Below are 18,019 nucleotides of genomic sequence, written 5' to 3'. Positions count from 1 at the left end.
TTGTGAAACCAAGAGACAGCTGAGTAAGATAAGTTTAAAGATGATAGTTCATGAAGGGTTTTTTTGAGTGATACCATATTGAATGCCTTGGACATGTCTAAGAAGAGGGATGCAACTTGTTGCCCACCATTCTTTAAATGGTCATTAGTGCTAGTGAAGCCTAACAGGGCTGTTGTAGTATTGTGCTTGGATCTGAATATGTGTTGGGAGTTTGGTAGTAGGTTATTGTAGGTAAGGTAGTCCATTAGGATGCATTTTATGAGTATTTTTGCCAATGGTTAAAGAATAGCTATCGGTCTGTAACTGGAAAATTCCACTGAAGCACCTCCTTTGTGTAGTGGAATAATGTAGGACTTTTCCAGATTTTAGGGATGTACTGTCCTCTGATAGATCTACTGATTAGCAGAGAGACTGGATACGTGATGGTATCAGTTGCTAACTTGAAATACAAGCTGGGTAGCTGATCGGCTGCAAGGGTTGTTGGATTAAGTTTTAGTAGTTTATGGCAGAAGTTTGAATGGGGTTGAGGGAGAAAGGGGTGGCGGCAGAAGAGGATAGTGGTGGAATAGACAGTGGTGTGTTATTGTTGTTTACTGGAGATAGAATGAAGTTTGTAAAGGAGTTGAATTGTGTGGCCAAACTATCTTTGGTATTGTTGGAGGTAGGAGATGGGGTTGAGGACTGTCCAGGATGCAGAAGCGTTTTGATACCATCCCAGAATTTTGGGGGATTTTTGCAGTTAAGATTGTTCTGTTTGAATACAGTATTTTTTTTTTTTAATCTGGGTTTTAGATTTATTTCTTAGTTGATGACAAGTTTCAAGGGAGCTTTGTTTTTTGTTACTGTGGTAGTAGGGCATTGATTCATCTTCGTCTAAGTCAGTAGTGTCCAACCCGCGGCCCTCAGACCTCTTCCATGCGGCCCGCGACCCTTAAATAAAAATTTTACTTTTTTTCCGTTTTTTTTTAATGGTTGTGTCCTTTCGCTGGTGTGCGCATGCGCCAAAGCACCCTTCTGTTAGTTTTCGCACCGATAGTTGCATTCGCGGCAAAGAAGAGCTGAGGGAAGACGAGAGCATCGCGCCGAAGAAATGTTGAGAGAGAGAGGGATTTGTAATTTTTACACACCGACTACTACACCAGGTAAGCTAAGTATGTAGTGAGTACAATATTGAATTATAGGTGTCACTACAGCTCCCTTAATGGATACGCTAGTAGAGTATATGTTCTTCACCGTTCTTCTGAGAGCAGGGATTCTTACACTTTCAGATACATTTCTTTCTTGTATGTGATGTCTGCAGAGTTTGCATATTCTCCCTGCTTCTGGATATTTTCTAAAAATCTGAACTAGATTGATTGGTCCCTCAATTGAGCTCATTGGTTCAGTGGAGTTTGCTTTTTGAAGTGTTTTTCTTGTGACAATCAGCTTTGCTTTGCGGAGGTTTAAGTTGCTGACTTTCATGAGGAGGGGAGGGAACTCTTACCTGGTGGTGCTGCATAGGGCTAACCCTTATTTGCTTCTGAAAGTAGTAGACCTATATTATCCCTGAACTATGTATTCCATCCTTCTCTGTTTTGTTTTCTGGTGCAGAAATCAGGTGTGATGGTGCTTTGGACCCTATTGCATTAGTTTAGGAAGACTGAGCAAGCTGTTTGCTGCTTTTGTTTCGCGAAAAGACTGACCTGGTAGCCCATGAAGCAAACGTTTGAGTTGTTAATTGGATCTTTCAGAGTCTGATGGTAAGCCACTCATTGGAAAATGTAGTAGAGGTGTAGCTGTTTGCCATGCTTGATCAGAATGCCGTCATTGCAGACATGTATGTGGTGGCCACACCTTTACCACATATTGTCTCAACCCCAGCTTCACGAGCTGGCCATGCTTTAGTAAGTTTGAACTTAAAGGATTTTGCCTTTTGATCCTTTGCAGTTGTACTGTCTGACTCCTTCCATGCTGTTGATTCTCTGTTTGGGATCCAGCTCAATCACAGCCCATGAAGGAGGGCATCAATTGATTTTATCAGAAGTTCTTACGATGTAAAGTGATCTTTGAGGGGACTGTCCTTGATGGATTCTAAATCCCCTGCTGCTTCCATGCTTGTGGGCAGCCAGTGTATCCAACTGGTATGGAGATGTTCATCATGCTGATCACTGCTGCAGTAGCCTTAGTTGTATGGGTTGCATCCTGCCTAGGATGTAAATGCTGGCCAGAATCCAGAGCTTCAAGGTGCCTTCCACGTACCTACTCAGTCAGCTTGAGCTGACTAAAAGACATGTTTGGGTGCCAAGCCTTTCAGAGCTTTCCTGACACTGAAAAGTACACTCCTGAAGTTTTCAAAGATTGGCAGTCAACTTGTGCTATTAACTTGCTGGACAGAAGTTTCCTTTGGGGAGAAAATGCTTTCATTTAAAAAAAAAATCTTTTTTATAACTCCTTTCCTGTTCAGGAAATGTATTTTAAAGCTAAGAGTTTGTGTTTTAATGGGCTATCATAAGGCCATACTATACTTTTAAACAAGAGCGCTGTTTTTCCTGTCAGTTTCAGTTATTTTAAACAACTTCTACATTTTTTTTCTGTGGAGTAATTGTGTTTTTTACTTTTTTAGGGCTGTCAGGTTTTTTTTAAGTGCTTTTTACTCTTTTATGTGTAAAAAGTGAGTTTTAAAGACTTAAGTTTTACTGGCTCTTGTTGCTTGTTTTCCCTGGGAAAGAGGCACCAGTTTTTGCATGACTGTGAAGGTTAAGTAAGCCGGCTTTGTCACCACAGCATTCTAGCAATTTACATCAGCCACAGGTGGGTGACTTTGCTGTGGCCATTAGTTGTACCTCAGAAAACTCCTCTTTTAACCCCAGGTCCCTCTGGTATAGCACCTGCAGCCATGATAGACCAGGGGTTAGCCATGTCCACTGTGGCTGCTTGAGGTCCCCTCAGCAGGCAAGGGAGAGTCCCTGGTCCTGGGAGAGGGAACAGGGATGGCTTCCCTTTTTTGCCAGAATGTTGTGTCCAACTCTGTGGAAATTGATGCTGCTATTAAATAAGACTGTTCATTGTTCCTGTCAAGAAGAAACAGAAAACTAAACATGTATCTACTCCTCCTCCTAATTTCCGTAGGATTAGTTTACTGGGATCTGACTCAGGCTACTGATCCTCCTTATATGATGGTTTCTGGTAAATGAAAGAGGGATGCCTCTCTTCTCCTGAAGAGATTCAGGATTCTATATTTGGATAAGAAGGGGCAGGCAATGGATTTTCTCTTCGGATTTCTGATTCAGACTTGGAGCCCAGTTTCTGAATCTCCCTGTGTGTGTGTGTGTGTGTGTGTGTGTGTGTGTGTGTGTGTGTGGGGGGGGGGGTTCTGTTTCTCACACTATTTCCAGAATGTGCCATTGTTTTCCGCAAGAGAACACTGAGGTTTCTCCAGTCCCTCAAGAAATACAATGAGCTGTTAACAGGAAATTTCAAGAACCTTCACCCATTCCTCCAGTTCTGTCAGCTTTGGAGGATATGTTACTGCCTGCCATTTTCCTGGCACCCAGCCAGCTGCCCCTAAAAATGCAGATGGGATGTATAAAGTCCATCAATCTGTTAATTCTTTTATACTCAAAATCTGACCCATCAGTTGTAGCTTTAGTTAATCCTACTGGTGCCAAACATTTATTTAATTATAATCCAACTGTTTCTGATGAGGACGGGAAGATTAAGTTTGGGGAAAAGTCTGTGCTTCTGCAACGTTCATGTTTAGGATTTTAAATTGTCAGACTCATATGTTTGTTCTAACTGTGAACGTATGAATGTTTTGTGTGCTTTTTTTGTGAGAAAAAAATAAGTCTTTACATTTACTTTTATTGTATAAGTCACTACTTATTGTTTACAGTTACAGTGATATTGGCATGAGTATCAAATTAGATTACATGTGTTAGTATTTTAGGCAGTTCCCAAGGGATAAGACATTGTTGTCATATCCTTGTAAACAAAATTCTTGATTTTTAGTGAGATTGTAATGTCCGTTATCCCTACTTGTTGTTTCCCAGATTTAGGTGCATAGAAAGGCCGGTTACTTCTTAATGCTACCACAATAAGCTCAGCTAGAGTGTTATAGGATAACATCTTGTCTCATGCAGAAACTTTTATATATAATAAAGTTGCTTCCTCCTCCATATACACAGGACGGTTTTGGCAATGCAGTGTCTTATTTTTCATCAGCGGGCCTTGTGTGATATGAACGAAGGCAGGCAGAGCACCATCTTGGTTTTCAACACTTAATTTTTCTCTACTTCGTGTATCTGCATAAATGAGGCTTAGTTTAAACTTAAAGTTTAATAACTGGGTGTAGCGTTCTTCTGTGACGCCTCAGAGATCTGCATAGTGGTAACATATTTCTCATACATGGAAATGCAAGTCACCACTGCCGCACAGGTGACATTGGCTGGCAGTGGATAAGGTTTAGCCATGTTGTCCTTTTCATGATTTCCCACTATCTGAATCCAATCAGTTTTGTAATTCTCACATGAAGTGTTGTGTTCTTTCCAAATGCGTTAACTGGGACAGAGGTTTCCTGCTTTAAAGTTAAGAGTTGCATCCTGGTTTGTTTAGCTGCATTTGTTGGTTAGATGGGCCGTGCATATCACAGGACTCCCAAGTGTGAAACTTTAGTTTAGCTGACATCCTAACCAAGCCATGCATTTTATTTAGTTTTTGGTGGCAGCAAAGAATTCTTCCACTATGTTAAATGCATAACTGTTTTCAAGTCACTGAACAGCCTGAAGTGCAGAAATATAATTTTTAGTTCAGAATGTTTTTTTTTTTTGGAGTAAGTTAATATTTTGTTTTTCCATCACATAACTTGTTGACTTCATGGAATGGTGATGTTACCTAAAGTAACCACCAGGAAGTCCATCTGCAATGCAAGTTGGCAGAAAAGGGGATATTCCTCATCAGTAATTCAGTTTATTTATTTATTAGTTTATTTATTTATCACTGTGAAGGGAATTGATGAAAAGCCTAAAAAGGTATGTATGCCACATTTCTAGATACTGCAGAGGAGGAAGTCTTGGAGTTAGTTATTGTTTTTGTCTTTCAAACAGAGGAAAAACTCAAAACAGCAACCACAAAATAGAAATTCAGTAATTGTTAACCTAGAAAAAAATCATTTATTAGTCATTTACTCCTTGCAAGAAACCAGGGCTCAATGAAAATTATATGCTTCTGTTACTGAGGGTAAAGTATCAAAACAAAGAGTGTGAATCTGGTTGTGTAATTCACTTAAAAAGACAAAAGTTAGTGGTATACAAAATTACTAACCAAGTTGCACGCTTTTGTGAAAAACATAGGATGCCATATCTTAAGCTGATGATGTATGCAGAGTAAATAAAATTATAAACAGCTAAGGAATTAAATGAGGAAATATAAATGGATAAGATAGAATCTGTGTCAAATAATTAAATGAAAAAAAATGCAATAAAAGTAGTGGCAATAAGAAAGTGAATTATGAGGTACACAAGTATGGCACAGTTGAAATTCAAGCTATATACAAACACACACACACTGATTTGATTTATATACAAACACACACACACACACACCTGGGGAAGGCTGGCACAGGTTCACTAGTTATGCCCTCTTCTGCCCAGACTATAAGGTAGTAATCACTATCAACCATCCTTACGTATCGGCTACTATATGGCCCAAACCAAAGGGTGACCAATCCTACTGTGTGATGTTACTATTATACAAATGGCAAGTGTGACCAACAGTAAGGCTACTGGACTGGACTATACAATGTCAAGTACTGTAAGAGCTTTTAATTTAAATAAACAAACCAGCCACAATTAAAAGGTTTAAATATATTTAATAACAAACAATAAAAAGAATAAGACAATATTCAATAACTCAATGAATAAAGTGACAGAGTTCAGAATCGCAGGATATTTTATTTAAACAACATTGCAGGACAGTCTCAAATACAGAAAACATCTACTAATCTTGCTATATTCCAATCTGTCCCTAAGAGAGGTTACTTATCTCTCAGAAATGTGCCTAGAACTGGAAGTCATAAAACTAACAGTTTTACATTTGAAACCTGTTATTTATTCTGTTTCCAGACAATAGAAATTCTGGCTGCAGTGTAGACATCCTGTCTTCTTGATGAGATAAACACAGTCGTAAAACAATTCACTTCTTTTCTTAGCGTTTGCAAATTAACTCTGTATGTTCCAAATTCTACCATTACAGCACACATCTGCACAGGTATACAGTTATTATACACATTTCTGCTCTTTTCCAGCAGGGTACACTGGTTACATTCTTGAAGCTCAGTACAGAACATACAGTTCAACACACACTTCTGCACCAATAGTTTAATGTACACATATGTATAGTTTACTTACATTTGTAAGACAAGCACAGGAATTATATTAATAGTCAAATATGACATAGAATTATGTACAAAATAACATCTAGCTGGGCTGGCAAGCCTCACAGCCGCTTTCCCCAAACCTTTGGGCCAAAAGAGATGATGATGCATTTGTTGGCATTCGGCTTGTGGTCATGTTTCTGGCACCAGTCATTTGTTTGGGTGAGACCCTCTTATTCAGAATTGTTTTATTAAGTCAGTGATGTGAATTCTTTACTTTATTGCAAATTTGTTGGCTTAATTTTGTGGATTGTAGTACTGTAGGGCTGCTAATGTTGACATTTTACCTACTTGGGACGGCTGCAGTGGTTTTTCCAGTGTGAATTGGTAGTACTGTAGTGAATTAATGACAGTGTCAGTGTGTGCCAGTTTTTTTCATTGCAAGTGAATGAGTTTTCTTGGACAGCATGCAAAGTACACCGTATTTAACTTGATGGTACAGCTCTGATTATGTCATTGAAAGCTGCCATCCTTGTAGCAGTAAGAAACTGTTGATTACATGCTAACCATACATGTTCATAGCTCTATCGCAGTCCATCTGAATTTCATGAATTATATGAAGAACTTTTCAAAATGCCCAGTATTACTGGCACAAAGTACAGACCAACAGTCACAGTAAATGTGATGTGCTTTATGCGAAATGGCTGTTTTGAAGACTAATGGCATTAGTACTACAAATGAAACAAAGTGCCTCATTGGCCCTCCTCAAATGTAATCTGGACAACTGGATGGGTAACTGTAAATTCACCCAAGGGATATTTTTGTGTTATGTTGCGGATGTGAAATGATCCCTCCAATACCATTAACATATACTACATAACTACAACTATGGATAGTTTTAATTTTTATTTCCTTATTTTTTAATGTAAATTGTTAGCCATTGTTTTAAAAATTATATAACTAGGAATAAAGTAGTTAATAGTTACTCTTTTTTACTTTTCAGCATGGCTTCTGCATCCTGTCAAAGCAAAACCAACATGAAAAGAAAAATAGTGGATGAAAGGAGAGTCTTTCAGGAAAAATGGACTGATGAGTACTTCTTTGTTGAATCTAACAATAAAGCACTTTGCTTAGTATGCAGAGAAGTGGTATCCATTTTCAAGGACTACAATTTGAAAAGGCATTATATTCAAATGCACCCCAAATTAAGTGAATTGCAAGGAGTGTGCCGTAGACAGAAAATATCAGAATTAAAAAAAAGTCTTACATTTCAACAACAGCTGTTTCGAAAATCAGCTACTCAGCCGGATTCTTTACTGAATGCAAGTTATGTTGTAGCAAATTTAATTGCGAAAAAATCCAAGCCATTTGCCAATGGTGAATTTGTTAAAGAATGCCTTGAAAGTGTAGCAGACATAATTTGCCCTGAAAAAAAATCAGAATTTTCTAAAATCAGTTTATCACACCAGACAATCGCAAGGCGTGTGGAAGATATAGCCAAATCTATTGAAAATACTTTGGAATCTCGGTGTGCAACTTTCAAGTTTTACTCCATAGCTTTGAATGACAGCACTGATGTTACAGATACGGCACACCTTGCCATATTTATTCGTGGTGTTGACAACGATTTCAGTATTACTGAAGAACTGGCCTGTCTGGTTCCACTGAAAGACACAACGAAGTCTGCTGATCTGTACAAGGCAGCAAAAGAAACACTGGCAAGATTTTCCTTGACCATCGGAAACCTGTCTGGCATAGTAACTGACGGTGCTCCAGCTATGGTTGGAAAGAAGGAAGAACTAACAACACTGATGGAAGAAGATGCAAAACAGATCAGTAATGTGCATTTCATGAAGTACCACTGCATTATACATCAGGAAAATTTGCACAGACTTTAAAAATGGAAAATGTTATGAATATTGTTATTAAAACAATTTTAGAAGATCCAGAGGATTAAATCACCGCCAGTTTCATGAGTTTCTGACTACTTTGGAATCTACCTATGGAGACATCTTGTACTTTACTGCAGTGAGGTGGTCAAGTCGTGGAAAAATGCTGAAACGTTTCTATGATTTACGAGATGAAATAAAGTCCTTTATGGAGTCAAAAGGAAAGCCTGTACCCAAATTTGAAAATGCAAACTGGATGGCTGATTTAGCCTTCTTAGTAGACATCACTGCTCATTTAAATGACCTGAACCTGCGCCTCCAAGGGGAAAACCTATTAATAAATGACATGTTTCAAACAGTGACGGCATTTGAAGTGAAACTGAAATTATGGCACTGTCAGATGAAGAACAATAGCTTCATTCACTTTGAAACGCTGTCTGAGCAAAGCCACGTAAATACTGAAAAATATGCAGCATTACTTAATAGTTTATCACAGGAGTTTGAGAGTAGATTTCAAGATTTTAGAAAACACCAACAACAGTTCAGTATATTTGCTACTCCATTCTCAGTTGACATCAACATGTTGCCTGCAAACCTGCAACTGGAATGCATAGAACTGCAGTCAGATATGCAACTTAAAGAAAGATTTCTGCACGCGTCTTTATAGGACTTTTATAAGTTATACCTACCCAAAGAAAAATATCCGTCACTTCACGAACATGCCCTGTTCATGACATCTCTGTTGGGAAGTACATACATTTGCGAGCAATTTTTTTCTCGTATGAAGTATACAAAAAATAAAATCAGAACAAAAATTTCAAATGAGCATCTTGAAAATACTCTTCGCATCGCCACTACCTCTCTATCAAAACCGATATAGACGCACTGGTATCAAAAAGACAAGCTCAGTGTTCACATTAAAAAGGTTATGCTCATAATGTTGGTCTATTACACAAAAGAACAATCCTGACTTGACAGCCTGAACCTCCTGATATAAGTATAACAAGAACTAGGACCAATAAGTTTGAATTCTGCGAAGGTCTGTGCCTGGCTGCACCCTTGTGAACAGGTTTCACGAATAAACACTGCCACTACTAATAAAGTCAATTATTTGTTTAAATTTGAGAAATGTAACAAACACTGGAAGACCCCTTCCAAATTTTCAGCAAACATTTGGAAAAACCTCAAGTTGGAGATTTATAGTAATCTAAGGAAGAAATACAAAAAGGTGTTATCTGATGATGCTATGCCTCATTGAGTGGATCTGTGCAAGTAGTCAGCTGAAATGTGCACTCATGCAGATTGGAGAGGCAACTGCAAAAAAGCAGGTGTGAGATTACCTTGTGAAACTGGTGTGTTGTTGCATATTACCATGTTCTTTGCGGCTCCATAGTAAGTGGATGAACCAAAGTTAAACGTGTTTTACCATCTGTTAGTCAGTGAAACAAATGTAAAAATACAAATTGTTCATTTTTTAAGAAGTAAAAAAGTCTCATCATTCCTGCAAGCTGCGCATCACCACTGAAGAAACTTCTTTCCTCTTCAGACCAGCCTGACCAGACAGCAGTGCAAAAGCAAGAAATATTACCAGAGCCATATTTCAGGAACAGATTCCAAAGCTAAAAATGTGCCTTTCCAAAGGAGTGCTCAGTTTGAGAATACCACTGATGAACCTTCTTTTATCTTCAGACCAGCCTGACCAGACAGCAGTGCAAAAGCAAGAAATATTGCCAGTGCCATATTTCAGGAACAGATTCCAAAGCTAAAAATGTGCCTTTCCATAGGGGTGCTCAGTTTGAGAATACCACTGATGAACCTTCTTTTATCTTCAGACCAGACAGCAGTGCAAAAGCAAGAAATATTGCCAGTGCCATATTTCAGGGACAGATTCCAAACTAGAAATGTGCCTTTCCAAAGGGGTGCTCAGTTTGAGAATACCACTGATGAACCTTCATTTATCTTCAGACCAGCCTGAGCAGACAGCAGTGCAAAAGCAAGAAATATTGCCAGTGCCATATTTCAGGAACAGACTCCAAAGCTAAAAATGTGCCTTTCCAAAGGAGTGCTCAGTTTGAGAATACCACTGATGAACCTTCTTTTATCTTCAGACCAGCCTGACCAGACAGCAGTGCAAAAGCAAGAAATATTGCCAGTGCCATATTTCAGGGACATATTCCAAAGCTAGAAATGTGCCTTTCCAAAGGAGTGCTCAGTTTGAGAATACCACTGATTAACCTTCTTTTATCTTCAGACCAGCCTGACCAGACAGCTGTGCAAAAGCAAGAAATATTGCCAGTGCCATATTTCAGGAACAGATTCCAAAGTTAAAAATGTGCCTTTCCAAAGAAGTGCTCAGTTTGAGAATACCACTGATGAACCTTCTTTTATCTTCAGACCAGACAGCAGTGCGAAAGCAAGAAATATTGCCAGTGCCATATTTCAGGAACGGATTCCAAAGCTAAAAATGTGCCTTTCCAAAGGAGTGCTCAGTTTGAGAATACCACTGATGAACCTTCTTTCATCTTCAGACCAGCCTGACCAGATGTAGCATATGTCTTGAATAATTTCAGGGACAGATTCAAAAGCTAGAAACAGAAGAATACATGAGTGCTTTGGACAACATATCATATGGGCATTAAGGACATGATGGAAGACATGGACATCTTTAGGAAACCGGCAAAATCACAGGTATGATCTCATACAAATTGAAGGGTTCATACCTGTTAATTTTTTTGTTTTACAAATAAACTTTGATGTTAAATTAAGATGTTAGATTTCACTGTTTTTTAAGAATTTGAATGAGATTGAATTTTAGGACAAATATTATGCATTTATTACATTTATTCATTGTTCAAATTCACCTACAATACAGCCAGGGGTCGACTTTGGTCGCCCGCGACAGCGATACAGTTAACTATATGATATATTTTACATGCGGCCCCCAGACAACTTCTGTTGACTCAATGCGGCCCCTGCAAGTGAAAAGGTTGGACACCCCTGGTCTAAGTAATAGTTTAGCTTCTTCTGACAGCCATGGGGTATAGTTGGATTTTATACAAAGCTTTCTAACAGGCTCTAAAGAGTTTAGAATGTCAAGGATTTTTTTTATTAAAGTATTCCACAGAAGAGTCGAGGTGAAGGTACTTTAGTGGTGACCAATCACATTGTTGCAGTAATGATTTGAAGTTGTTTGCAAATAATTATTTCTAACCTGTTTATATAATGTGCATTTTGGGATGTTGGTTCTGTGTCGAAGTAGGTAGGTGGGAGAGTGATCACTTAGGTTGTATGGGAGACGGCCTGAGTGATAGACTAGAGAAGTTTTATTTGTTAGCATCCAGTCGAGAACTGATTGCCTTCCACTTTGTTTATCTACTTTGGTGGGCGAGTTAATAATTTGGATGTAACCAGAAGATTTATGTGATTAGAGGGACTGTCTGAAGAGCAAGTGTACCAATCAATATTAAAATCTCCCATGATAACTGTCTCTTGATTAAATGATGAGGATGATCAGGAGAGAAAGTCTTCAACTGACGAAAGGTGAGCACCGGGAGGGATACAGACAGAGATTAACGTTATGTGTTTGTTTGGGGTGACCGAGTTGACAGGAGAGTATTTCACTATTATATGTGCAGGGGGGTCAGTTTGTGTTCTTTGAAGTTTTACTGTGTCTTTAATATAGAATTGCTACTCAACCACCATGTTTCCTAGTTCTATCCAGTCTGTGGATATTGTAGCCAGGAGGCAGAATTTCATTTTTTTTTTATGCGAGGTTTGAGCAATATTACGGTTAGGATGGCAATGTCGCGTATGTATAGGGAGATGGTTGCGTGGAGTTCATGGATTTTATTTAATAGGCTTCATACATTCATGATAATAAGAATGCTGGCGGTATTGGGTTTTAGGGTAAAACAGAGCTGGGTGGGTGCAGTTTGGTTTCTGTTTTCACACTGGAGAGCTGAAATTAAGTTGCTGATCAGTGTGCAGACATCTTTGAAGTTCAGTATATATTTTTAAACTTTATTTTCCTTGAATTCATTTGGAGAGACTTAACATTTCTCCCCTTTGCAAGCATATCTAACCCAATTCATCTTCAGATATTTCTTTAATTTTGCACCCCTTTCTTTTGACACTATACATTTTCTAACCCATCTTTTGTTACTTAGCACTGAAATCACACCCTCGGGGAGAAAGTCCTGAGAGGCCCGCAGTGCAAAGATTACTGTCCTTATCCCCAAGATAGTTGTGATGTGAAGACTGGCCTCAGGCATAAACCAGGTCCATTGGACGGTCTTTCCTTTAAAGTGCCCCTCCATCTGAGAAGGGAGAAGTCCATCATGACCATTATGGCAGACACTAGAGGAGACACCAAACCACCACTCGATTTAACTTCAGATTTCGTTCAACATGATGGGAAAATCCACAGACTGGTTCAAGTATCACCCCTGTGTCGCTAGTGTCCACTGCAGTAACCTTATATGGTACCTCAATAGAGGGACTTAGGTCACATGGCTGCAGCAATCTGCTATTAGTCCAAGAACCAGGGAAGCAGGAGGTTTCTTGTGACACAGTAAGAAATTGGCATAAGTACAAAGGGCAGAAACTGAAAGCCAGGAGTTCTGCGATCTGATACTATGTTCAACTGGCAGCCTATGAACACCAAAGACTGGACTGGCTGAAGGCTGGACTTCTGATAGTTCACACGTATTCCAAAAGAAAGGCACAACTGGAGTAAGGCATCCCTAGCTCTGACTAATAATGCCCTCGAGGAGATGGTGAGTAGATAATTGTCCTAAGACCTAGAAACCTTGCAACCCGAGTCAGACAGCCATAACTGCCAAGCACTTAGTAAACACCTGAGGTGGCATGGTGGTGAGACTAAAAGGCAGCACTCTGAAGTGGTAATGACTGGCTCCCAACTGGAAGTGCAGATACCTCCTGGACTGTTTCACTATGTTTGTATGGTGGCAGGCATAACTGAAGTCTATCAAACACATCCAGTTGTCCTTCCTCAAGAGAGGTAGAAAGGACTGCACAGTGACTATCCAGAACTTGAGTTGTTTCACAAAGTGAATCAATCCAAAATTGCCCCAAGGTCCTTGTTTGCTTGAGGTCTGCTGAAGGGTAGCAAAACACACTCAGATGGTAGACTGCATCTTTCAGTCTTTCTCACTCCTGCTCAGTGTCATTCATCTTAGGCCCAAAAAGTAAAGATCTTTCAAAAGGGGTGTTAATAAAGGACACCTTGAAGCAGTCTACAAACTTCCACAAACTCATCCAAGCATGGTAAAGCACGGCAATGCTGGTGCCAGAAACCAGGAATTGCCATCGACTGTGTTGGAGAGCAGATGCATGGATACATTAGAAAGAGTCTGCAAAGTGGACAACTGTGTCTGCAGATTGCAGACTCTGAAGCCTGTTGTCTTAACCACTCCTCATACCTCAGACATGATGTCCCTACCTGGTAGCTTCATCCTTAGCATCTTTTTCCCAATATACTCAGCATCCCTCCTCAGCACGTCCAAACCAACATAATTTCACCTCTCTGGCTTTGTCTCCAAACCTTCCAACCTGGGCTGACCATCTAATATACTTATTCCTAATCCTGTCCACCCTCGTCACACCCAGTGCAAATCTTAACATCTTTAACTCTGCTACATCCAGCCTTAACTCCTGCCTTTTTGTCAATGCCACTGTCTCCAACACATATAACATAAATGGTCTCATTACCCTCTTGTAGACCCTTCCCTTTCACTCTTACTGGTACTCGTCACAAATCACTCCTGACACTCTTCTCCACCCAATCCATCCTGCCTGTACTCTCTTCTTCACCTCTCTTCCACACTCACCATTACTATGAACTACTGATCCCAAGTATTTAAACGCATCCACCTTCGCCACCTCTACTCCTTGCATCCTCACCATTCCTCTATCCTCCCTCTCATTCACACACATATATTCTGTCTTAGTCCTGCTGACCTTCATTCCTCTTCTCTCTAGAGCATATCTCCATCTCTCCAGGGTCTCCTCCACCTGTTCCCTACTCTCACTACAAACCACAATGGCATCTGCAAACATCATAGTCCACGGGGACTCCTGTCTGATCTCGTCTGTCAACCTGTTCATCACCATTGCAAATAAGAAAGAGCTCAGAGCTGATCCTTGATTTAATCTCACCACCACCTTAAACGCATCCATCACTCCCACCGCAGACCTCACCGCTGTCACACTACCCTCATACATATCCTGTACCACTCTTACATACTTCTCTGACACTCCCGACTTCCTCATACAATACCACACCTCCTCTCTAGGCACCCTGTCATATGCTTTCTCTAAGTCTACAAAAACACAATGCAACTCCTCCTGACCTTCTCTGTACTTCTCCATCAACACTCTCAGAGAAAACATTGCATCTGTAGTGCTCTTTCCCGGCATGAAACCATATTGCTGATCACTAATCATCACATCTCTTCTTAACCTAGCTTCCACTACTCTTTCCCATAACTTCATGCTGTGACTGATCAATTTAATCCCTCTGTAGTTACTACAGCTCTGCACATCACCCTTATTCTTAAAAATTAGTACCAAAACACTTTCTCCATTCCTCAGGCATCCTCTCACTTTCCAAGATTTCATTAAACAATATGATTAGAAACTCCACTGCCAATTCACCTAAACACCTCCATGCTTGCACAGGTATGTCATCTGGACCAACAGCCTTTCCACTCTTCATAGCTATCCTTACTACCTCCTTGCTAATCCATTGCACTTCATGATTCACTATCCCCACATCATCCAACCTTATCTCCCTCTCATTCTCTTCATTCATCAACCCCTCAAAGTACTCTTTCCATCTGCTCAACACACTCTCCTTGCTTATGAGTATGTTTCCCTCATTATCCTTTATCACTTTTACCTGCTGCACATCTTTCCTAGCTTGGTCCCTTTGTCTAGCCAATCAGTACAGGTTCTTTTCTCCCTCCTTAGAATGATACCACAGTACAAGGACAAAATGACTGACTTCAACAACTGGCTAAGCTTCTGGTGCCATTCTAAGTGGATCCAGTATCTGTCTCCCTGGGATGACATGATCGTCAGACCACGATGCTTTGCCAGAGATGGCCTGCACCTGTCGCCCTTGGGATTCCGGATACTGGCTAAGGCTCTTGCCACCCCTATAGTGCCTTTTTAGGCAAGGTTCAAATGACAATCACCACCGTAACAGGTACAAGCAAGCAAAATCTGAGGGTAATGCTACTCAATGCTAGAAGTCTAAACTTCAAAATGAATTCACTTGAGGCACTCCTTAAAATGGAGAACATCGACATCTGTGCAGTGACAGAGACCTGGTTGAGGGCTCCAGAGAGCACCCCTGCATTACCAGGCTATAATTCATACCATAGCTTTCGGCCACCTAACCTGGACCAAAACACTAAAGGTGGAGGCGTGTCCATATTCATTAAGGATAGCCACACCTCCAAGCTAGTTGCTCGGCATAATGCATCCGAGATTATCCAAGTTCAGAAAATATGCAACGAAGCACTTGGAGCCACAAATACCACAAACTTCGACTTTCTTAAACAGAAACTAGTACAAAAAAAAACGCTTAACTTCTTCACCGAGTTTTTCGCCAACCATGTAACTTCTTCAGCAGAAACCACATCATAAATTACTCCCCCTTTATACACATATCACCCACATTTATACAATCAAATAAAAAATTTGCGCTGCCTTAATTGTTCATGAAAACAGTCACAAGGGAAGCTATTTTTTAATAAGACATATATGCAAAAAACATTTTCTCTAAGAAAAAGAGAAGAAAGGCCACAAAGGCCACAGGGCTGCAGTTCTCCATGGCGCCGTCAATGCATCAGAGCGTCAGCCAAACAAACCAACCATATATGCCAGCCAACAACATGTCTGCAGCCCTGCAACAAGGCTCCCCAAAAACAGGCCACAGTACAAAACATATAAAAACAAAACTATCATATGTCTCACACATCACCCAACTACACATACCATAGGGAGAATTCCCAAAAGCAGAGGGAAAAGAGGAGCACAAAATCCTTAAAACCAAAGATATGCAAAGCACATCACTATACAGATCATAGTGTCTCCAGCCTTAGTAACTTGAATAAAGGTAGGTATGTGAAAATGCAAACTAGAAACTTAGATAGGGGAATGGCAAAATGCTGGGTAAGGATACTCTTGCCCAATACCATTATAAGTGGCAGTAGCGATGGACTAATAATAATTAGAAATTAAGTATGTACGATTGAATCTATGCATGCATGATGGGAATAACAGAAGGAAAATATTCAAACCCATCATGGTAAAAATAAAGGAAATATAAAACAAGGTTTTCTTAAAGGCCCAAAAAAAGAAGAAACAGGCTTCTCTGGAGACCAAAAGAACCCAAACCTCTGTGAAAACTATCTGATATGAACCTGTGAATATCCAAAATTTGAATAAGGTCGTCCCTCCAAAGTTTATTTTGAAATGATGCAAACCTGAGAAGGCAATTTTCCTAGTTCAAACAAGGCCAAAAACTCAAAGCCACGCTCAAGATATCCAAATTATGCTTTTGGCAAAGATACCTATCCTTATGCAAAATCACAGTATCCAAATGATGGAAAGGGCCTGTAATTCCCTGCAATACCTTTGCCCTATTGTGAAAAGGATTCTAAGGTTATTACCCTATAAAATTTTTTGCTTCAGGAAAGATACCACCACCAAGCAAAAGTCATTTTGAAAAATTTCCCACCTTGCCACAAACAATCCAGAAAAGGATCTGGGATAATGGCAGAGTCTGCAAGCACAAGAAAACAGAGTAAAGCTTGGACACAAGAAATTGATAAAGCAGGGAGGGAATAGAGTCATGGTGGCAGAAAATGCTTCAGCATGGAGAAAGATTACAAACAAAGGATGGGAAAATAAAGAACCTAAACAGCCAAGGTTAACACAGAAAAGGGAAATGAACCAGGCTCGAGAAAAAGAGGGTCAAAAAAAAATCTCTCCATTTATAAGAAATGATGATCAACAAGGGTATTTCCCTGGGGGCAACCAAAACAACTCCTTAAAATTGCAAAGAAAAACTTGTGGTAATTTACTCTGAGAAATTAACTTGTTAACAGCAGTTGCTGTATCTTGAGACATTGAAATCTTGTGAGCTTCCTCCTGGAGCCAAAGGAAACTGAAATCAAGAGGAAAACCTGCAGAGGCTGAATTTTGACATTGAGGAGTGAGAACTCCTCCCTAGTGGGACAGTGACTGAATCCGCTGCAGAGGGAGTGAATGGACAGACTGTGGACAAGGGCTAAGTACCTTCAGCAGGCAATGAGGAATTGGGCGAAGGAGGCAGAGGCATGGAGCTTAAGACTAATCCAAATCAGGAGTACCAAATGAAATGCAGTGGTCCTTTTTGTGGGATGATTTTGCAAAAATCAAAATGAATGAGAGAGCATAATAGCTATGGTCTGAACAACAGAATTGTGCAAAGACCTACAACTGGTACTTTAATGGAGAAGAAACATCCATCCAGTGAGGAGTCTGGGAGTCTGCTCAACTTTTCCTGCTTTGGAGTTCTGTGCAGTTTGGTTCGTGACCATCAAGCGACCTGGGGCCTGAAGATTGAGGTGTAAACTGAATGCTCCGTCCCACAAATCAGGAACGCCTGCAGGGTGAGTTCTGTGTGTTGACCAAAGCTTGTTTGTGTACCACATTGTTTTGCCTTTGTCCTGGGTTGAAATCTGGACCCCCTGCTTGTGAATAAATCAAT

At 40.0% G+C, this 18,019-nt stretch overlaps 1 protein-coding gene across 1 annotated transcript in view; it reads right to left on the bottom strand.

Moving 5' to 3' along the window:
- ITSN1 (intersectin 1) overlaps nt 1–6,545 on the bottom strand; it is a 2,682,533-nt gene extending 2,675,988 nt beyond the window's left edge. The window contains exon 1 of the mRNA XM_044072770.1: nt 6,493–6,545. Coding sequence (XP_043928705.1) covers nt 6,493–6,545 — 53 coding nt within the window. The remainder of the gene's footprint in view (nt 1–6,492) is intronic.
- Between the last annotated feature and the right edge of the window lie 11,474 nt (nt 6,546–18,019).

Source organism: Protopterus annectens, chromosome 5.part1, assembly GCF_019279795.1.
Source record: "Protopterus annectens isolate FY-2018-M chromosome 5.part1, PAN1.0, whole genome shotgun sequence".
Taxonomy (NCBI): domain Eukaryota; kingdom Metazoa; phylum Chordata; order Ceratodontiformes; family Protopteridae; genus Protopterus; species Protopterus annectens.
Note: the sequence above shows the minus strand (reverse complement) of the source record. Positions and strands in the feature narration are given on the sequence as shown.